The sequence below is a fragment of the Oryza glaberrima genome, chromosome 3 (assembly GCF_000147395.1).
Source record: "Oryza glaberrima chromosome 3, OglaRS2, whole genome shotgun sequence".
Classification (NCBI taxonomy): Eukaryota; Viridiplantae; Streptophyta; class Magnoliopsida; order Poales; family Poaceae; genus Oryza; species Oryza glaberrima.
The window spans coordinates 476,511-496,284 of NC_068328.1; the positions used below are offsets into that span (position 1 = coordinate 476,511).

General features: G+C 46.0%; 6 protein-coding genes across 8 annotated transcripts; 1 reads left to right on the plus strand and 5 right to left on the minus strand.

Moving 5' to 3' along the window:
• Positions 1 to 592: 592 nt before the first annotated feature.
• On the minus strand, positions 593 to 1,343 carry LOC127767959 (40S ribosomal protein S17-3-like). The gene has a single exon (XM_052293449.1). The coding sequence runs from the start codon at positions 1,222 to 1,224 to the stop codon at positions 790 to 792; it is 435 nt and encodes a 144-aa protein (XP_052149409.1). The 5' UTR covers positions 1,225 to 1,343; the 3' UTR covers positions 593 to 789.
• A 439-nt stretch (positions 1,344 to 1,782) lies between these two features.
• LOC127767958 (nascent polypeptide-associated complex subunit beta-like) lies at positions 1,783 to 4,103 on the minus strand. The gene is made up of 6 exons (XM_052293448.1): positions 3,963 to 4,103; positions 3,367 to 3,434; positions 2,800 to 2,948; positions 2,652 to 2,708; positions 2,377 to 2,415; positions 1,783 to 2,217 (listed from the first exon to the last, which is right to left on the minus strand). The coding sequence occupies exons 2-6, from the start codon at positions 3,432 to 3,434 to the stop codon at positions 2,003 to 2,005; spliced, it is 528 nt and encodes a 175-aa protein (XP_052149408.1). The 5' UTR covers positions 3,963 to 4,103; the 3' UTR covers positions 1,783 to 2,002.
• Positions 4,104 to 4,480: 377 nt separating this feature from the next.
• LOC127767633 (uncharacterized) lies at positions 4,481 to 8,317 on the minus strand. Its single transcript, XM_052293032.1, has 9 exons — positions 8,171 to 8,317; positions 7,233 to 8,056; positions 7,019 to 7,118; positions 6,661 to 6,786; positions 5,944 to 5,998; positions 5,527 to 5,615; positions 5,106 to 5,167; positions 4,930 to 5,014; positions 4,481 to 4,813 (listed from the first exon to the last, which is right to left on the minus strand). Exons 2-9 carry the CDS (start codon positions 8,039 to 8,041, stop codon positions 4,802 to 4,804), a joined length of 1,338 nt encoding a protein of 445 aa, XP_052148992.1. The 5' UTR covers positions 8,042 to 8,056; positions 8,171 to 8,317; the 3' UTR covers positions 4,481 to 4,801.
• Positions 8,318 to 8,489: 172 nt separating this feature from the next.
• LOC127767634 (protein IN CHLOROPLAST ATPASE BIOGENESIS, chloroplastic) lies at positions 8,490 to 11,353 on the minus strand. Its single transcript, XM_052293033.1, has 11 exons — positions 11,101 to 11,353; positions 10,940 to 11,023; positions 10,604 to 10,678; positions 10,446 to 10,488; positions 10,305 to 10,362; positions 10,062 to 10,220; positions 9,915 to 9,977; positions 9,740 to 9,831; positions 9,111 to 9,192; positions 8,873 to 8,983; positions 8,490 to 8,779 (listed from the first exon to the last, which is right to left on the minus strand). Exons 1-11 carry the CDS (start codon positions 11,228 to 11,230, stop codon positions 8,639 to 8,641), a joined length of 1,038 nt encoding a protein of 345 aa, XP_052148993.1. The 5' UTR covers positions 11,231 to 11,353; the 3' UTR covers positions 8,490 to 8,638.
• A 27-nt stretch (positions 11,354 to 11,380) lies between these two features.
• Positions 11,381 to 14,511, plus strand: LOC127767631 (protein WEAK CHLOROPLAST MOVEMENT UNDER BLUE LIGHT 1-like). 3 transcript variants are annotated; one of them, XM_052293031.1, is made up of 4 exons: positions 11,381 to 11,705; positions 11,862 to 11,905; positions 12,147 to 12,417; positions 12,507 to 14,511. In XM_052293031.1, the coding sequence occupies exons 1-4, from the start codon at positions 11,598 to 11,600 to the stop codon at positions 14,301 to 14,303; spliced, it is 2,220 nt and encodes a 739-aa protein (XP_052148991.1). In that variant the 5' UTR covers positions 11,381 to 11,597; the 3' UTR covers positions 14,304 to 14,511. The 3 variants fall into 3 exon arrangements, with proteins under 3 accessions (XP_052148991.1, XP_052148990.1, XP_052148989.1); XM_052293030.1 differs by lacking the exon at positions 11,862 to 11,905 and having other exon boundaries at positions 11,383 to 11,705; positions 12,159 to 12,417; XM_052293029.1 differs by lacking the exon at positions 11,862 to 11,905 and having other exon boundaries at positions 11,384 to 11,705.
• A 391-nt stretch (positions 14,512 to 14,902) lies between these two features.
• On the minus strand, positions 14,903 to 18,583 carry LOC127768564 (uncharacterized). Its single transcript, XM_052294172.1, has 12 exons — positions 18,487 to 18,583; positions 18,290 to 18,391; positions 18,066 to 18,193; positions 17,705 to 17,971; positions 17,379 to 17,548; positions 16,847 to 16,893; positions 16,416 to 16,496; positions 16,201 to 16,332; positions 15,993 to 16,121; positions 15,594 to 15,886; positions 15,345 to 15,478; positions 14,903 to 15,068 (listed from the first exon to the last, which is right to left on the minus strand). Exons 1-12 carry the CDS (start codon positions 18,581 to 18,583, stop codon positions 14,903 to 14,905), a joined length of 1,746 nt encoding a protein of 581 aa, XP_052150132.1.
• Positions 18,584 to 19,774: the final 1,191 nt, after the last annotated feature.

Sequence of the window (19,774 nt, forward strand, 5' to 3'; positions counted from 1 at the left end):
CCAGGGATGACCACCGTCGTGGCGCTCCACATTGGCATAACTTTTGTACCCATCGCCTCCACATCTTGGCGTGGCGGTAATTTAGCAATTAGCCCCTCGTTGCTACTGTATCATCCCAAAAGAACAAAATCCCCTCGTCCCTCCTATTCCCCCCTTATACGAGGATTCCGAGGGAGGGAGAGGCGAGTGGGTGACGCTATGGATTGTCGGCAGTGCAAGGTGATTTGGGCATCGATTCGAGCTGCGTAAGTAGTGGCGCCCGATAGGCATCACGCTACACAGATCCATCGCCGATATGTATCCACATTTCGCCCCTACCGCCGCCGCTAAATCGTCGTCTCCCACCGCCTTCATATGCTGCTCCTGCAATTGCAACCCTAGCCATTGGGTGAAATGGAAGGGGGCCGAGTGCAAAAGTGATGCCTACATACGTCAGTGGTCATCTCTAGTTAAACGAGGTTTGGACTGGCTTGGTTCACTAAACCAAGATAATTGATCTAGATGTATAATTTTCAAGTTTAAAGGATCGGCCGTGTATTCTACTCGTGATCAATCAGCTAGCAGTGCACAACATCACATGACAGATTAGCAGTAATAAATGTAATGGCGACAGAATTAGCAAGGCAAGCTGAATGGTCTCATAATTATAAATCAAGAAAATATGATATCCGGTGGTTCTTCGAATCTTTGAAGTATTACAAAACTGCGCAATTGAAAGATATAATTTCTTGTGTTGTCCGCGAGCTCACGAATGAATGGCTGATTATGAGGAGGAGGCGTAGCGATCACCTAGGCGCGGTCGCGGCGGGCGTAGGGGAGGCGGGCGGCGCCGTAGTGCTGCGGGGCGGAGGTGGAGGCGTCGGGCTGGCGCACGACGCCGGGGAGGTCGGCCATGCCGAGGGAGGCGAGCATGTCGAGGGTCTCCTTGTCGACGCGGATGTCGTCGACCTCGAGCGCGGACCTGTCCGGGACGAAGTCCATGCGGCGCTCGCGCTCCTCCTCCTGGAGCTTGAGGGAGATGCCGCGGACGGGGCCGCGCTGGATGCGGCGCATCAGGTGGGTGCTGAAGCCGGCCACCTTGTTGCGGAGGCGCTTCGACGGCAGGATCGACACCTCCTCCAGCACCTTCTTGTTCGTGTGGAAGTCCAGGGTCATCCGCGAGTAGTACTTCTCGATCACCTGCCGAGACGTCTTCTTCACCGTCTTCGTGCGCACGCGCCCCATGCCGAGCTCCTCTCCTTCTTCTTCTCCGGCGACGGCGGCAAGGTAGAGCGGGTGCTTGGAGTGGGGGCGGCGGCGGCGGGGAGTGAGGTTATATTCTCTCTTGTTTCTTTATGAGTGAGTCGTGGCGGCTAGGGTTTTACCCGCGGCGAAGATCGGGCGCATCTCGGCCGTTGCTTCAAGGGCGCTCGTGCGGATTGGTTACTGGGCTGCTTGGGCTTTACTAACTAACTGGGCCATATGTATTCAGGGCTAGCCCAACTATGAGGGCCTCTTCTGTGCTGTTGCTTCGGTTGTGATCGAATTCCGATCAAATTCACAATGGCAAAAACGACCAGGATCAAATTCACTAACCTTCACATGATGAGAATATACGATTCACACGTTCAGGTACGCACGAGTTTATTATATAACCTTCACATATATGAGTAAAACTGAAAGCATATATCAGTGTAGTTGGCGCAATACTGCATACAGTCCTGAAAATATTTCGTGGTAAAGTAAACTGGCACACAAACACCGGGATATGCCAAGCTCTCATCATGTCAGACAAACACCATGTGGGTATAAAACACTTGCGAACTGGAAGCATAATTTAACTGTCGTAAAACTCAATTCCACCGTTGGATTGGACCAAATCCTCGTACAAGACAAAACCGGACCACATGGAAACGAGCAAGGCAGGTCGGAGTCCATAGGAGAGCACGTCCCAGGCATGGTAGGGGGTAACATTGAACCAACAACCCTTCACAACAATAATAGACGACGGCGATGAACAAAACTAGGACGACTCTTTCTTCTCTTCCGCCTCCGCTTCCTTCTTCTCCTCAGGCTCCTTCTCCTCTGCAGCCTCCTCGAACGTCTCTCCAGGGACAAGCTCAGGGACATCGTCGTCGTCGTCCTGAGCATTACCTGCGCTGGCACCAGCCTCAGCACTGGGTACCTGCTTCTGGAACTGCTCAGCAAGCCTCCTGAGGTTGTCCAGGTTATCAGGTCCTGCATATAGGTAATTAAGGGTGATCAAACAAGGGTATGTATATACTATGTGAGTAGGACATACTTGAAGACTAATGCTTGGTTCAGATATTTCAGGATTAGTGCGAGGTGTGCAATATTGAACTCATATTCAGTAAAACCAAGAAAAGAGTCTCATACCCAACTGGTTGATGATTGTTGGAAGCAGATCTTGCAGCTCTGTCAAAATTAGAAAGCCAAAGATGAGAACACCATTATGCAGGATTGAAGAATAACAGAGGATCAATGATGCAGATGCAAATTAGCATTTAAAGGGTTTGTTCATCTCAAGATTTTTTGCAGGATGTAATTCAACACAAACAAGAGAAAAGATATTTCAACCTATTCATTCATGTTAACCACTAAACATGAGGCTACATAACAATCAGTACGCAAGATCTTAAGCAATGACTTACTCTTCGTCTGTGGTGTTCCACTCACTACCCATGTATTTGCACCAATAGATGCTTGCACTGCAGGAAGGCAAGAAAAGAAGACAATTTCAGAAGAAAACAGGGAGCGAGTTATCAATTCTATAGAAGTTTCAGCATGGGAGAATTTCACCTTTAGGATTCTGAAATTGGATAACCACATCATCCTTGAAGATATTGACCTCTTCGATACCAGGAATGTTGTTCACTCCTACTCTTTTCAAGGTGCTTTGAAGCCTCTTGTCATCAGTGGTGGTAGTCTTGTGAACTGCCTTCTTCTTCCTGCCATAAATGCACAACAAGTATTCATATGAATCCAAAGGCCACAGCACAATACATTGTTTAAAAGACTGGGTCCCAAAATACAAGCCCAGTATATCTTATCTAGATAGTTAGTTATCTACGAGCGCATATGAAGAGCGCAATAAAGATACATCTCAGGCACGTCCAGAGCTTCACATATACAGTAGCAAGTAAAATAGAGGAGGGAAAGAAACTATTGGGAAAGGATGCATCATAAATGCATGATGATCAGGAAGTTTAATATGTCTTTATACGGAAAACTATTTAGATCTAAACAAGCGATTCCCTCGTGATAATATAAAGTTCGGCAAAAAAAAGTCAGTGGCATAAATCAATCATTGCTACTGCAATACCAATGGCATTACTTGTGGACGATCAGAACAAACAAGAAAAATACCTGCGCATGCTGCCCTTGCCACCGGTGCGTACGGCACCCGCCATCTTCTTAAGCTTGTCGACATTCATCTGCATGAGAACACATGGTGATTTGCTTTAGTAAAGCCATAACGGAAAAAGGAAAGGTCAGATTACTCTTAGACACTCAAGTCAAACAGCATCAGAGGAGCAGCTCTACTACGATTTCGCAAATCTAGAGGACAACTTCTCCTAAACTAACACCCTCAATCCATCTAAACAACACGACCCAGTAATAGAGCAGTTGAATCAAACCTCGCAAACACCCCCGCTGCTTTTATACGGAGCAAATCTAGCCATGGATGGAGCTAAACCTAACCGCGCGTGCTAAAACCCCAATCGTGCAATCAGAAAAACAGAAAAAAAAAGAGTGGGAAAATCACACGCACTATCCCTGCCCACTATCTATTGAACCACTACATAATCAATTGAAGGGGATAAAAACCCTCAATCCACACAAAAGCTGCTGCAAGCAGGAACCAGTACTGATGCAGTGCGAGTAAAAAGCATAGCGCCTACTATCTATCACAGGTAAGTGCTGCAGGGGAGAAGGAGATGCCGGAGATGTCGCCGTCTCACCTTGGATAGGAGGAGGAGGGCGGCGGTGGCGGCGGCGGCGGCGAGGGGGAATGGAGAGGGGGAGGGAAAGGGGATTAGGAAGGAGGAGATAGGGCTCGCGAGGCCAACCACTGCGACTTGCTTTTCTTTACTCGGTGTTAGGGTTTTAACAACCGCGGGATCGATCCTGGCCGTCCGATTCTTGTGGGCGCACGGCCGCCACCGGATGCACGCGCCCGCGATACCGGGCTGGGGTTCTCGGGCTCACCTCTTTCACACCGGCTTGTGTAACTGAATGAATGCTTTGGAAGAATGATAAATTCAGAAGAACCCCTTTTGAATCAACAGTAGATTGGGCTTGATAGCTACTTCATCCGTTTTATAATGTAAGTCATTCTAGCATTGTCCACATTCATATTAGATATTAATGAATCTAGACGACAATGTTAAAAAGTTTTACATTATGAAATGGAGGAGGGAGCACTTTCATTCTAAAGACAAGAAAAAAAACATCGTTATGCAATCAATGAATGGCCAACATCAAGCAATGGTCGCATCATTGGAACATTGATTCAATTAGAATTTTCACAATCTACAACACATGCAGGTGAGCATCATTCAAGTATTGCTTCAATTAGAATTTTCACAACCTCAAGTGATGAACTAAATAAATGTTCTATTTAGCGAGGAGAGGAAGAAACATGACTGAACTTTAGCCATGCTCAACATAAGATTTCTCTGTAAAACTTAAAACAGGTACACAGATCAAAACACAACTCATCAATCATCATAGATTGTAACGGTTAACTTCGTGCACGTTTGTCATCGCTGCTGTTAGAACCGGCAGGTAATCGATCGCGTCATTTGTCACTCTGAAAATTGTCAACAGAAGAAGAACAGGGAGCAAAATGAGAACCATCATATTATGTAGTGACTTCTCACGGGGTGCATATGCAGTATATAGTTAAAAAACAAAAAAGGAGTTTACCGATGGATGAAAACCCTGCTTGATCTCTTCAAGAGCTTCCAAGTCTATTTTGTACTCATCCGTGTTAACGCCCATTGCCCTCATCCTGCAAAAGCACAGCATATCTGTCACTTTGTTCCAGAGTACCAAATAATCTGCTCAAATGCTGTTAACTGGTAGGGATCTCGTTTAATTACTTCGCCAAAATAGCATCTACATTCGTTTTCACTTTGTCAAACATGCTTGGAGCGCACGCCAACTGCAGCAAAAAAAATAAAGTTACAGACCAATATAGTCAAATCAAACCATGATGAATTGAATTTGCAGAGTGTCTTGCATCAATCGATCGTTTCTCCGAAATATATGTTTCTCTTGCGCATAACCCTTCGGAGATCCATGGTTCAGGAAAGCGTAATACAAACAGCAAACAAGCCAATAGAGCAAACTAAATTGCAAACTTTTTAGAAATCAGCAGACCAAATTGAGATGATGGGAAGATTCTAATGAAACAAGAGCTATGACAAGAGGTGCAGATAAAACAACTTCGAGACAAAAGGTGCAGATAAAAGACGGAGCTATGATATAAACATGTAGCACAAATTGCAATATATAGCACACCTGGCCTGTTCTCAATTTGTCATATATTTGATCCAAAAGCATAGAATTATCTCGAATTAGAGCCTTAGTACTCATGCAATCTTGACCTCCTGCAATATAAAAGAAAGGTAAGAGGGGGCATAATTTAAGCACACAAGTTTGCTCAAAGGCCAAAAGGATCAGAAGCAAGTTAACTAGTCAAAACATTATGTTTACAACAAAATTTCATTGAAGCCCGTCGGTCTGTACTAAAAACTACAAATAAAGAATCAAACACCAACAATTGTATCTTTTGAAATTGACGGCGCAACAGCAAAACTGAAGTACTCCAGAAAAAAATGATAACGTTTGAACCAACAGCAATGTAAAATGAGTTATCATAGCACGAAGCCCTGAATAAACCGAAAATACCAAAGATGATGGGAGTGCCAAACCTACTTTCGGAAAGGGCATGTTTGTTCCTTTTCTTGTTAGGATTCTCAATTCCTTTTCCCTGTCCAATGAAATATTACATCAGAATCAATAACCACACAAGACCTTCCATGAAGTAGTTGATAGACATAGGACATAGCAACAATATTGAACAGCAGTGGGAGGGATTATTTATCCAGTGGTGCTTATTCCGCTAACGAAAGATAAACTATTAAGGTCGCACTCATTTTGAGTGATATAACATCAATGCATTGTTTAAATATTCCAAAGAACTTCAGAACATGTGCCTTCTTTCCTATAGCATCTCCTGATGGAAAGGACTGAACAGAGCCAGTGTTTGAACAAGCTCCTGAAGCAGTCAGTGCAGGGTGGCACGGGGGTTTCAGGATTTCAGGCCAAGGAAAGTGGTGACATATGCAATAAAAGACTTGTCTCTGTATTGTCACAAGTTACAACAAAACTTTATCTCTCTCCTTTAAATCACTAGCAAACTCTGGCGCGCCAACCAAAATAAGAGTTGTTCAGGTTCAGCTAATACCCGTCTAATAAAACTATAAAAGGAGCAAAACTGCGTTCACTTGTTCAACCTATGTTGGACCTTTTAATATCCTATTTCTTATGACAAGAATATTGGGACAGGTGTGCTCTATGGCATGAACACGATTGCAAGAATGTATCTTCAAAATTGAGAAGAACATGTATGCATTCATTTGTTGCATTTACCTTTCTAGTCTTTCCTACTGTAGATTCTTTTGATCTCACTCCTGCTTGGGCTTGGGCCTTTTCAGTGTTTCCTCCTGCAGATTCTCTTGAAATCACTCCTGCTTGGGCAGCAGATTTGTCCTTGCTCTACAAGGCCAAAAGCTTGATCAATTGAGGTTTATACAGTTACAGTTATTCCCCCTAGTTTAGTTATATATGCTAGTCCATCTGACCATAAGAAAACTAGAAAGTTTTCAAGTGTCTGGGTGCTCGAAAATGCATTAGAAAATGTATGTAACACGTTATCTAAGAGTGGATTTTGATATCTCGAGGGATGTCAAATAACGAAAGAACGAAAGAAGTGTCAAATAATCCTAACCTGGAACCATCGGATTCGCAGTGCAACATCCATTGCAGTCTTCTTGGGAAGACCATATGCAATTTCCATGCACATGCTGACACTGTCTTGGTTGGCCAACCTGCAAAATCAGAGAAGCAATGGAAGATTCAACCAGTCAGATATAACTCTAGGAGTTTATCAATTGGCTGCAGAAAGAAAAAGATTGATCGATCGATCCGTTGCGCATGCATACCGAGAAAGGCCGTCGAGCAGCAGTTTGTCCTCGTCCGATGACCACACCATGGACGCCTCGCCGCCGCACTCGTCCGCGACGCGGGAAAGCTCGGCCATCTCCATCGCGTCCGCCGCTGCTCTGGCCGGCGGCGTGTCAGAGCTAGGGATCTCTTGGACTAGTTGGTGGGTGGCCGCCGCCGAGTTGTGGATGGTGGCTTGATGATTCATCCCCAGCAGCGAGTCTGCGTCGAATTGGCTCAGCAGGCTGCAGGGTGTTTGATTCGGATTCGCGTCGAGGTGGGCGGCGCCCAGTATCCATTGATCATCGTTACCCTCGCCTAACTCAAGGGCATACGCAAACAACTCCTCCGTCTCCTCCGGCCTGGGCACCTCGTCGAACGGCTCGAGGAGATCGAACACATCGTCGAACGGGTGCAAGGGAGCATTGGACGGCGCCAAGTGAGCGGCCTCCTCCATGCCGCTGCTCATCGCCGGTGGAAGGCCCGATCCCTCGCCGGTGCCGTTGTGGTACGGTGGCTGGGCCGAGAAGCCGCCGCCGATGAACTGCGGCGCCGCCTTCACGCTTCCGCCCGGGGTTGGTGGTGGTGGCTGAGCGAACAAGTCGCCGATGAACTGCGGGAATATTAATGGCGCGGCCGCCTCCTCCGGCTCCGCGTCGTCGTCGCCGCCCAGCGTGGTTGGGTGAAGCAAGCCGAGCTCGCCAATGTACGGCGCCGGGAATGCCGTCCCCTCCGGGTCGCAAAGGTTTAGATCATCTTGGTAAAAGAACGGCTCATCTTTGGGAAGAATTAGAAAATCTTCGTCCATGGCGGAGGGCGGAGGCTGCAGGGAAGAAGAAGAGAAGAGAAAACAAAAATCAAGGAAGGGATCGAGTTTGAGTTTTGCACGTACGGCGGCAACCAACAAACCGAGGCAATTACGAGAGAGAAATCCTACTACTTATCAGCTAGGGTTCAAGCTTCTTCGGATGCGCAGTTTGCGGGGTTAACGGAACCCAACCGCGCCACCATGAGGGTCGCGCGTTTCATGACAGGTGCGGTATCTCCGCCGCCTTGTTCCCCTTCTTGCTGGCTTGGCTTCTTCCATGGCTGACAGGTGGGGCCAAACTTGCTGCGTTGGCGTGCCACGTCACCGCTCAAGCTGACTTCCTGACCAACTCATCATATTAAGGTTGTTGAAGTAAAGATTTGGCAGGAACCTGTACTCGGCAACAAAACACATATGAGGAGTAACTTCAAACCACAAGTGTGATGGTAAGATCAAAATCAAACGGACTCGACTGTTTCCTCTTTTTAGTTAAAGAGCCAAATTTGTTTGTTTCAGGACCAGTACACGCGAGTCAAACCCTAGTACATGCGAGTCAAAATGACTATCGATTTCAGTAGGAATACATGCATAAAACAACTATTCCCGGTAAGCAATGAACTTCGCAATATCATCAAGTCCAGCTTCTCTGTAACATCCAGCAATTCGATCAACAACATCGTCCCAATTACTATCTACCGATGCCAAATCCATTAGAAATGCTGCCTCGTCAAGAACCACCTGCATATATATATTGACTTCGTATGAGTAACACAATGTGGCAAAGCATCACAGATGTTGGAGTAAACAGTAAATCAGGACAAGAGGTAGCACCTGTTCTGGAGCTTTTCCTTTCTTCAGATCCTCACGCTTGCCCTCCTCACTTACCTTCTCTCGTATAAACTCAATCTGCTCATCCTCCCACCCAGCTAATTCAGCCGCCTCCTGTCATATGAAAACGGCAGATATATATTGATCTGTTTTTCTGGGGGGATGGCAAAAATAATAATATAGGGAATGCTGCTTGTCACTTGTTAGTGATGAAAATAGTTTGCAATAGCAGAAATCATACTTCGTAACTGCAGCCCAGCGTCCACCATGGTGACTTCAGAGCCACTCGAGCTGAATCTTTGGCTTCAGTTGTACGCCCAACTCTTGAAACAACATTGCAACAAGAAAGATTCAGAGTACAGTTTTTTTGTGCACATTATACTAGGTACTAAATCCAGACCCTTGTACAAAGTGCTACCCAGTTGATGAAACAGATGGCACCACAATTGCCATTAATGTAGCGCACTTTCTTTTTGTACTCTGTTTATAGGTATATAATGTTAGAAAACTTTCTGGACTTCTGAATTTGACACCATATAATAGAAAAAGAATGCTCAATGGAGAACTCTTGTCAAAACAATATGTGATCTAGTGTGAATCGACATTTTACACAAAGGCTTGTATTCTAGTCAGTCTAAGCAAACATAACTAAAGGCATGCAAGACCAGGTTTACAACAGGTGCTCGCAGTGGAACGGCCATACAACATAGAATTGCCTGAGAACAAATTCCTCATATTTTGCGACTGACAAGCAGTATAATATAGTGATAGCCTATTGACAGAAAATACAATCATTCAGCTAAAAGGTGCTATTGCTAGATGAGAAAAACACAGAATTATACCGCTCTATGTACACCATTAGTCCAATACCTTTTTAATATCTCTGCGTTGAACACAAAGGGCCTTCCAAATCCAGGAAATTGATCTCTAGTGTAGAATTCTCCAGTAATTAGAGCTGACACCTGATGGGCACAAGCAATTCACATTTATATTGTGCCATATAGACATGGCAAATGTATCTAAGGAGGAAATGGAAGAAATTTACATAATCTCCTTTTTCGAAATGGCGTGATGTTTTTCTCTCTATAACATCCGGAAAGAGGCCAACCTACAGTAGCATATCAGTAAAATAGTTGTCTTCTATCTTCTTAGCCAGAAATTAACAAATGAGGTGTTATAATTAACCCTCAACCTTCTTCAACAAATAGGCATCAAGATCTGCCATCTGTGACTCTTTGAAATCACCTTTTGTGTAAAGTTTTTTACCAGAGTCCCCCACAGCAGACCATAAATCATCAGCGTAACCATTGATATCAGCCTCAACAAGCACTCTGTGAATATATTGGTTCACCTGATGAATACGATTAAAATGTAAACAGTGATCTGTTGCAAGTTTACCTACAGTTAAATACTTAAATGAAGCAATGTAACTTACATTCTTAGCCAAAAGCCATAGGCCATGATTACGAACTTCCACCACGGGCATTTCCATCCTAAAGGTATACATACCTAAAATTTAGACACCAGCTCCAGATGTGCAACATATACAACGCATAGCAAATGGAGGGCAACTTACCCGCTAGGAGCAGTTGGCCATCTCAGTAGTGATGTTAAATTACCTACATTTGGACTAATATGTCAGGTAGTATCAGAGGCTTCTCAACTTAAATAATAATAGAAAAAAAGCCTATGATCTTTGATGAAGTGATCATCCAATTTGGAACACATTCAAACCTGCTGGACTTTCTGCTAAGGGAACAACAAGTGGAATCAGGCCTCTTTTCGCCCCTGGAGAAACTAGCTTTTCACCTGGCAAATACAATTTTAACAAAGTAGATAGATACTAAATGTGCTCATTTTGTCAATTTGATATAGAAAGAAATGTTAGTTAAGATATGATGGAATCAATCAGATGGAGACTATTGCTGCCCAAACCCAAAGAGCAAGAGGTGCCCAACGATAGATGGCTTCAAATTACTACTCTACATGGCATTTTACCACTCCCACAAAATAGCACAGTAAGTATGCATGAACAGAATCAAATCGGGCGCACCGAAAATGAAGTCGTACCTCGTGCCTGGAGCACATTCAGCAACGAGTTAAGATGCTCCGGTGGATCGGTTGCGGCGACCTCCTTAATAAACGACGCGTGATCTGCATTTCAGCGGGCGAACCTATCAGAACCTCGGCTACTACTACTACCAAGCGGCAAAGTTCACGGCCTCACTCACCATAAGTGGCGGCGGCGACCGACGGGGAGGCGGCCGAAGAGGAGGAGGAGGCGCAGCGGGCGGCGACCCCGACCGCGCGCGGCGCCAGCAGCACGGACGCGAAGGCGGCCCTGCTCACCGCGGGCCTCATCTCCTACCGCTTGCGGCGCGGCTCGATCCGGCGGCGATGTACCGACGACGACGCGGCGGCGGCCTCAGCTGAGGTGTTGTGGATGGCGTCGCGGCGATCCGGTGGATGACGGCTTCCGCCTCCTCCTTGGGCTGGGCTGGGCCGGCCGGGCCGCGACGCGAGGCCCATATCCGGACAGAGACACGGGCAAACTAGTACCAAATCGGCTGGGATTTTCCATCGAATCAACCACGGCCTCAAAAATAAACAATTAAATTAGGAAAAAATAAAAAAGAAAGAAAGGAAGGAGAAGAGAGAGAGTCCGCGGCTCGCGCGCGACATTCTCTCCCAACCACACTCTCCCGCAACGGCCAAATCGACGCTAGCTATGCTAACCAGCTCCTCCTCCAACTCCAATTCGCTCACCCTCTCCTATTCTCTCTCTTCGCCACGCTCTCATCCCAGGAAGGAACTCGACGGGGAGGATTCAGGCCAGGTACCTTTGCTGCTTCTTTCTCAATTATTTCTCCTGTTCCTCTTCTGCATTCGTCTCTTGAGAGTTCACAACTGGCACCGAATTTCCCCCCTCCTTTGTTTTTTTTCTAATCATGCGGTTTTGCGGTCATAAGCATGACGAAATCTTGAACAATAGGATCAGTTCTTGCGCTCTTTGTCACTACAACTGCAAGCCATGAGGTTTGTGCAGGTTCCAATTAATCGTGCTACTGCAACATTGCAACCTGTTCCATCTTTTGGTTTATTATTATATATGTTCCGTAATTAGAGCATGGATATACAAGTTTCAATATGTATGTTCATCTGTCCATTCAGCTTTGGTGCAGCTAAGCTAGCAATTAACAAACAGTTGGACCATATCTGCAAGCACGAACAACTTAATTTGCTTAATAGTTTGTGTGTAACAATATGTTGCCGTCAGATATATCTTCAGTTTTGTGCTACACCTATGCTGTGGGATGGACGAAGCTCCGGCACCTCTGGGTTCATCCGCCTCTCACCAAGAATCAGAGGGAGATCAATGCCAACTGCAAGCTGATCGGAGCCATGCATCAGCCTCCAATGACAGCAGCAGCAAAGCGTCGGATCAGATGGCCAACCGCTCCGTTCAGACGCGCATCGACACCACGGCGCCCATCGATTCCGTCAAGGGCGCCGCCAACAAGTTCGGAGGAAGTCTTGATTTGAGAGAAGTAACTTAATTACATCGATCTCCATTGCCATTGATCGATGTGGGATTAGCATTTTGATTTTTTTTTTCTTGTGATTTGCTGTGTCTCAGAGGCGCAAGCAAGCGCAGGATGAGCTTGACAAGGTGCAGGAAGAGGTGAGCGAGTGCCTGAAGAGATCACAAGAAGCGGAAGCCGGGAGGGCACAGGCGGTGAAGGAGCTAGGCGGCGCCAATGGCGTGATCGATGAGCTGACGCTAGGCTTGGAGAAGGCGCAGGCCGAGGAGGCGCGAGCGCGCCAGGACGCGGAGATCGCCGAGCTGCGCCTCCGGGAGACGCAGCAGGGCGTCAGCGAGAGCACCGCGGCGAAGGCGGAGCTCGCCGTCGCCAGGGACCGCCACGCCAACGCGGTCGCTGACTTGCAGTCGGTGACGGCGGAGCTGGAGATCCTGCGGATGGAGCAGCCGGTCGCTGCCGCCAAGGCGGACGCCGCCGCGGCGAGAGCGCGGAGGATGGTCTCCTCGTCGCAGGAGGCCGTCAAGGTCGTCGAGGAGCTCACCGCCGAGCTCGTCGAGCTGAAGAAGGAGCTGGATGCTGCGCACCACGCGCATGACGAAGCGGAGGAGAAGAGGATAAGATTGGCTCAGGCGTTGGAGCAGGACAAGGATCAATGGCAGCTGGTGCTGGAGGTCTCCGAGCAGGAGGTGAAGAAGCTGAGGAACTCGCTAATCGCGGCGGCTGATCTCGAGTACAAGGTGGAGGCGGCTTCCGAACAGCTGGCGGCCCTAAGAGCCGAGCTGTTCGCCCACGCCGTCGAAGGAACAATCGGCGAAGAGGCAGCGGCGGCGACGGCGAGCTCCCGGGCGAAGCTGGACAAGACCAAGAAGGAGCTCGAGGACGTGAAGGCGACCGTGGATAAGGCCAAGGACGAGGCCAAGTGCCTGCGCGTCGCCGCCGCGTCGCTGAGCGCTGACCTGGAGAAGCAGAAGGCGGAGCTCGCCGCTCTGCGGCGGAGAGATGGAGTCTCGGCGACGTCCATCCCGTCCCTCGAGGAGGAGCTGAGCCGGTTAACCGCGGCGCTCACGGCGGCGCAGGAGGCGAGAGCAAAGGAGCGCAGCGTGGAGACCAAGTTGGGTGCACTGCTCGAGGAGGCGCGGCGAGAGGCGGCGCAGGCCAAGGCGAATGCCCAGTCGGCGCAGGAGGAGGTCAGCAAGGCCAGGCAGGAGGCCATCCTTGCCAAGGCCACCGTCGACGCCATGGAGGCGCGCCTGGAAGCGGCGAAGCGGGAGACACTCGCCGCAACGACGTCGGCGGAGATGGCCGCTGCCTCGGCGGCCGTGCTGCAGCAGGAAGATGAAAGCGCAAGGAGGCGGCGGGAAACGGGCGTGGGAGAAGGCAGCGTGACATTGACGATGGAAGAGTACGACGAGCTGAGCCGGCGAGCGCGGGAGACGGAGGAGATCGCCGGGAAGCGGGTGACGGAGGCGGTGAAGCTGATCAAGGAAGCCAAGGACGCGGAGGTGCGGAGCCTGGAGAAGATGGCGCAGCTGGCGAAGCAGGTCGAGCAGAGGAGGCAGGCGCTCGAGGCGGCGACCATGGAGGTCGAGGAAGCGGAGTTCAGTAAGCTGGCGGCGGAGCGGGAGCTCAGGCAATGGCGCGCCGAGCACGAGCACCAGCGGCGGTTGACCGGCGAGGGCATGGCGTCGCCGCGCACGGGGCTCGCGGAGATCTCCGTGTTCGACGGCGGCGAGGGGCGCGGGAACCCGCACATATTGAGCCCGAGAGGAGGGTATATGCCGAGGACTGAGATGGCGGCGGCGGAGGTGGAGGCGGGCGCGAAGCAGAGGCCTACCTTCTTCCCGCGCATGGTGATGTTTCTGGCGCGCAAGAGAGCTCAGAACTGGAAGTGAGATCTTCCTCTCTTCCGCATTTTGAATTTGTGTTTGTACAACTACATGGTATATACGTGCCCAGATCAGATGATGAAACTTAACTTGTGTAACATCTATCGATCAAAGAGATATAGCTCATGAAATTTTTTGCTCGGAATTTTTCTGGTTGTTGCCTACAAACAAATGATATTCAGGTAAAATAGTGAGATTGACAACAAGTTCTGGTTTAGGCCTTATTCACTTTGCTACTATTTTCAACCTTACCTTTTTTAGCAAAGTTACAAAAAAAGTGGCTACATTTAGTTTGTTGCCAAATTTTAGTAAGTACATATGAAATCTTGCCAAAATTTAGTAACCTTGTCAAAGAGATACTTTTTGCTTGGAATTTTTCTGATTGTTGCCTACAAACAAAGGTTGTTCAGGTAAATAGTGAGATTGACAACAAGTTCTGGCTTAACTTTTTTTTTCCTACATAAAAGTTCAGGCTTTTGGATATAGTGAGATTGACAACAAGTTCTGGCTTCACTTGTTTTTCCTATATAAAAGTTCAGGCTTTAGGCAAATAGCGAAATTAACAAGAAGTTCAGGCTTAAGCTTTCTTCTACATCTAACTGTATCTAGAAGAACACACTTTTCTCCCCATTTATGTAATTGTACTTCAGCTTGCAGCCAAATGTGGGTGAAAACTCCAACTCTCCATCATCTTCAGACTCATCCTCCACATCTTCAGACTCATCCTTCACACAGTCCGGGTGGCACCAATATGGCATAGGCACTGGCCACCTACAGGTTCAGTTCAACAAAAATAATTTATGTGTCCAAAACATGTCCATTAACTACCTGTTTAATATATATCATTAAATAACTACCTGTTTAATCCGACCTTATCATCATTAGGCATTTTCCAAAAAAGCACAGTAGAGGGATCACAGACCCTATTGTCAAACATATATGTACTCTGTCACAGCATGTCTTTTAGAATATTCTAAAAAAGAACCGACATAATAAACACTTACCTTTTTAATATTCTAAAAAAGAACAGACATAATAAACACTTACCTTTTTTCCTCAAAGGATGCTAAAATATCAACAATCACCTCCCACGACAGGAAAGGGGTTCCTATTCTCGTATCATAGAAGTTCATACCAATACAATCCCCATCAAGAGTAACAGCAGGGCCTCCAATCCCAGCCTAACAAGATGACATAGTTATCATTTCTATTCCAAATAGGTATATTTAGCAAACTTATTCTAACGCAGCTATGCACCACCACCGTGAGAAAAATAGACAGAAGAAAAAAAATTACCTTTGTGATTTTACATGACGAACGTTCGAGGAAGTCGCAATCGAGTGTGCCTGTCCAGGGGGTTACCGTTCCACTTGCAGTCATCAATGCACCTGACTTGAAGCAACGCCCTACAGCCACTACCTTACTACTCTTGCCCCACCAATCAAGCTGACCATGTGCTGGGCGAAGAGCACGGTAATCCACACTGACTAGAGCAACATTGTAATGAAGATTACAATGCTGTAACATCCCTTCTACGCGTTGTTTGTTTGGAAGCAACACTTCAATCTGCAAATGATACAATGATGAGACTAACAGCATCACCTTAAAAGAACAACAATCACAGAACAATCAGGAGCATCAAACAATCACAGAACAATCAGAAGCACCGAACAATCACAGAACAATCAGGAGCACCAACCCTCAAGTTGTCAACAATCTTGTTCTCATCGCCAGAACTTCTAACCAAGCTTGCTGATGTCAAAATAACTGTAGAACCATTCCATTCAACAAAAAAGCCTGTGCATGCAAAAAACCTTCTCTCTCCTGCATACCAAATCTTGGTAATCAGCTAGCTGTGGTCAAAACAGAGATAAAGTAACTAGCACAATATTAGCAAACTCACCACTGAATGAAGCTAGTGCGACAACGCTGCGGTCTATGTTAGAACAAGATTTTTTACTGAGTTTACTCCATACACCTTCACCACGTAGATCGCCGAAAGTCTCTTCGAAAGTATTAACCAAAATCATCCCATCTGGTGATAGATACATTATAGCGTAGTTGTTAGTGGTGCAGCAAGCTGTAAAAGATTAGCAAATTTAGAAGCCAATGACTCACCAGCAAACATGTGTGTTGGAAACTTTGGATAGCCCATAGAGTCTATATGAATCTGCTCCGGGTCGAGAATATCATTGTTTACTGTTGCAATATGGTTAAGTGATAAGTACTCACATAAATATGTTACTCCCTCCGTCCCAAAATATAGCAACATGGGACCGCATGGGATACATCCTAGTATTAAGAATCTGGACAAAGCTGGGATGCGTCCCATCCAGTCCTAAGTTGCTATATTTTAGGACGGAGGTAGTAATTAATAAGCACTAATAATATAAGTGAAAGGGCCAAACTAGTTGATAGTTATTAAGTACAGATATAAAAGCTAAACTTGCACAGCTTGTGAAGACTAAATAGATATCATTACAATCTGCAACAATTTGTATGTTACCACAATCTTAAGCAGTCTCAAGGCCACATGGCTGTGTGCTCACCTTCTGGATGGCTGTTAGATTTCTCAGCTGTGGAACTTGTTCCAAACCTGCAGAAGAACATTGGAATGACTACTAACCCAAAAGTAAAATGGATCAAACCAGTGCATTAATATGCAAAATGGTGCCAAAACCTACATGGGTAGAATCGTAGGCAAGGAACGAGATAGATAGAAATGAAGGCCTGAAGTTGTATGATCCTTCTAGTGTGCACATTTCAATAAGACAAACAGTTTTAAACATTGGCATAAGAAACATGACTAATCAACACGTCAACTGTGGTACATGCCCATGGATGGTAAATATTTTGGTAGAGGTGGCAAAGAAACAAGTTAATATTGAAAGTAGGAATTGAAAATTTGCCAAGCACAGATGCCAAAAAAGCTAAGAAACATCAGCTAAAAATCCACATTATTTCATACATATGTTGTCTGGCATACAAAAAGGCTTGCTTTATATGCTCATGTAGGGGAAGGGGAGGTGAGATAGAATAGAGTAGGTGAACTAATGAAGAGCATATATCAATAAGACACACCTATAAACCTTCAAACTGTTTGACTCTGGAAGTCCCGTCTTGTTTTGCAGGGATGCCCAATGCTTCTGAATAGTGCCCCATGGCAGGAAAAAGGCTCTTCCCATAGCCAAGAAAAGGTTCATGCCAACAAAGTTCCCATCAAAAGAAAAAAGTGGTGCACCTTCCCAAGCCTAACACAATAAAGGTGCTATAAATCAGAGAGTTACCATTTTATCAAAACAAACGGATATAAATCAAGAGTTACATAAAAAAGAATCATTTTCGGTGCCTCTGTGCATATAATAACAGAAACAGAATAAAATGCATGAATCATCATGAGGGTGTACCTCTTTGATTTTACAGTCAAGATCTTCACTATCTTCAGATACACTTAAATCATCAATTAACTGCACCCTCCTGGCCATCAGTTTGCCAGTGATTTCACGCCCTATAGCTATTACCTTACAATGGGCCAGAATTTCCACCGCATGTTGGACAAGTCCAACATGAACATCAAAGTCAGTCCAGATTTCGACGATGGCCAGATTGTGATCCAAATCAAAATCAGTCAAATAACCCTGGCATACTTCATTGCCTTCATGGCACACTTCGAGCTACAAAATGTTAAATGATAAGGCAGGAAATGAGCTCTTAAGTCACAATTATCTTAAGTAAACAAATTAGTGAAGAATGATTGTCAGTGCCAACCTCTAAGTCACCATGGTTTTTGTTTGTATCATTGAGAGCTCTAACCAAACTTGCAGAAGTGAGGAACTTTGTAAGACGCCCCTGGCGGTCTACAGCTACACCTGTGCATGCAAATAAGACTGTGTCTCCTACAGAAGATCACAATTGAACTCATTTATAGCCGGTGATGTTTCAATATATATTTGTTCTGAAATTGAGAAGAGTACAGCAGCATATATAATCACCATTGCGCAAACTAAGCGACGCGACACTTTTAGACAAATTAGATTTAACCACATCATTGAGCTCAGTCCAGACATCCTCATTAGGGTCCCCATGCAAGCAACCTAGTTAAAGAAAATTGTTCAAGGCAACTGTGAATGCACAACTAAAGCTGTGAAAATGTGAAAAGAAATGAGGAATAGAGTACGAACTAGCAGACCTGAGGCCAATGAGTCAGTTCTTCCACCATTGCAAGTTTTTCTGTTCTTATGCAAGCTTCTAGCGAGATCATCACCACCCCTCTTAGTTTTCGGCATATTTTCCAAGACTGAAGCAGATTTTCAAGGTGAAAAACAAAAAAGCTTGTGGGATCATAATAAGCAGTAAAGCGATAATATTTGCTTAACTAAAATGAAAGGGGGAGCCTATACATTGTTACACTAGATCTATGATGAAGTATGTAGCCTATTACTAAAATGAAAGGGGGAGCCTATACATCTGTCTACAGTTTTTTTTAACCTGAATCTGTTGAATTTTGTACATGTACGGTGCAGAGAAACGATGCTGCGGAGGGTCACATCTATCAATGGTCATCATAGGATGGATCTAAGTTCATCAGTAAGCTAATCACACATTTCCTAATCAAAATAGAACAATGAGTCCTCAAACCGAACCAGGCTGCATCCATTTATATTCTTGCCCATATGTCACCGGTTAGTTGTAGTGTTGTTGTGTGCCCGAGAGAAGCTGCTAGGTGGTTGCGTACTTGCGTGTGTGGCAGTGTGGGTAGGAGATGCATCACAGCCGTTAAATTAAATCATGTCCAAATGATTTCAGAAAAAAAAAATGTCGCAAGATATTTAGCAAAATCGAAAATGAAAAGGTGTCCACTTTCTTCCAAAAATACAGATGATAGTATCGAGGAGAAAAGGGCGTTACCGCAAATACAATTGAAAAAGCATTATATTTTTTAGGCAGATTGTATTATACTGGTAGAAGGTAGTCAGGCCTAGGCTTTACCTTCCATTGGACGAGCAGCCGCTAGCCGTCGGTGAAGTTGCCAGCAGCTATTCACCGTTCTCTTCAAGCCTTTAATCCAATCTTCCAAATCGTTCAAAAATTATGAATCCAACAAAATCAAGAAAAAAAATAAATCAATCCAATCACCTCGCCGTCCCCTAACGATCTAAACGGAGGGGTAGTGCTGGCGCGGCGGTCGTCGATGGCAAGGCGGCGTGGGGATCGGTGGATGCGGGAAGATGAAGACGACGGAGGTGGCGCGAGGAAACCCTACTCGCTCGAGGGAGATGCGGCCGAGGGTACTTTTTTTTCTAAGGCTCCGTTTGGCTAATGGGAAATGCTCATTGGGAAATGGAAATGATATACTGGTAGTGTGAGGTGGGAGATTATTTGAAGGAAAGTTATATCCCTTGTTTGGTTTGATGGATGGGAAATGGAAGTTTCTAGAAAAATGACCAAAATACCCCTCCCTATAATAAGTGGTACTA

Bases quoted from the DNA above. Each gene is read 5' to 3' on its own strand.
- LOC127767959 (XM_052293449.1), bottom strand. From the start codon at position 1,224: ATGGGGCGCGTGCGCACGAAGACGGTGAAGAAGACGTCTCGGCAGGTG.
- LOC127768564 (XM_052294172.1), bottom strand. From the start codon at position 18,583: ATGCCGAAAACTAAGAGGGGTGGTGATGATCTCGCTAGAAGCTTGCAT. The intron at 16,894-17,378 runs GTGTGTCTTATT...GTTCTTCTGCAG, and splicing joins AACAGTTTGAAGGTTTATAG to GTTTGGAACAAGTTCCACAG. The intron at 16,122-16,200 runs GTGAGTTTGCTA...TTTGGTATGCAG, and splicing joins CGCACTAGCTTCATTCAGTG to GAGAGAGAAGGTTTTTTGCA.
- LOC127767958 (XM_052293448.1), bottom strand. From the start codon at position 3,434: ATGAATGTCGACAAGCTTAAGAAGATGGCGGGTGCCGTACGCACCGGT. The intron at 2,949-3,366 runs GTATTTTTCTTG...CATTTATGGCAG, and splicing joins GGCAAGGGCAGCATGCGCAG to GAAGAAGAAGGCAGTTCACA. The intron at 2,416-2,651 runs GTAAGTCATTGC...TAATTTTGACAG, and splicing joins TGGAACACCACAGACGAAGA to AGCTGCAAGATCTGCTTCCA.
- LOC127767633 (XM_052293032.1), bottom strand. From the start codon at position 8,041: ATGGACGAAGATTTTCTAATTCTTCCCAAAGATGAGCCGTTCTTTTAC. The intron at 7,119-7,232 runs GTATGCATGCGC...CTGATTTTGCAG, and splicing joins CTGCTCGACGGCCTTTCTCG to GTTGGCCAACCAAGACAGTG. The intron at 5,168-5,526 runs GTGTGCTATATA...TTTTTGCTGCAG, and splicing joins ACAAATTGAGAACAGGCCAG to TTGGCGTGCGCTCCAAGCAT.
- LOC127767631 (XM_052293031.1), top strand. From the start codon at position 11,598: ATGCTAACCAGCTCCTCCTCCAACTCCAATTCGCTCACCCTCTCCTAT. The intron at 11,906-12,146 runs GTTTGTGCAGGT...TGTTGCCGTCAG, and splicing joins CTACAACTGCAAGCCATGAG to ATATATCTTCAGTTTTGTGC. The intron at 12,418-12,506 runs GTAACTTAATTA...GCTGTGTCTCAG, and splicing joins GAAGTCTTGATTTGAGAGAA to AGGCGCAAGCAAGCGCAGGA.
- LOC127767634 (XM_052293033.1), bottom strand. From the start codon at position 11,230: ATGAGGCCCGCGGTGAGCAGGGCCGCCTTCGCGTCCGTGCTGCTGGCG. The intron at 10,363-10,445 runs GTAAGTTGCCCT...GTATACCTTTAG, and splicing joins TGGCCAACTGCTCCTAGCGG to GATGGAAATGCCCGTGGTGG. The intron at 8,780-8,872 runs GTGCTACCTCTT...ATATATATGCAG, and splicing joins AAGGAAAAGCTCCAGAACAG to GTGGTTCTTGACGAGGCAGC.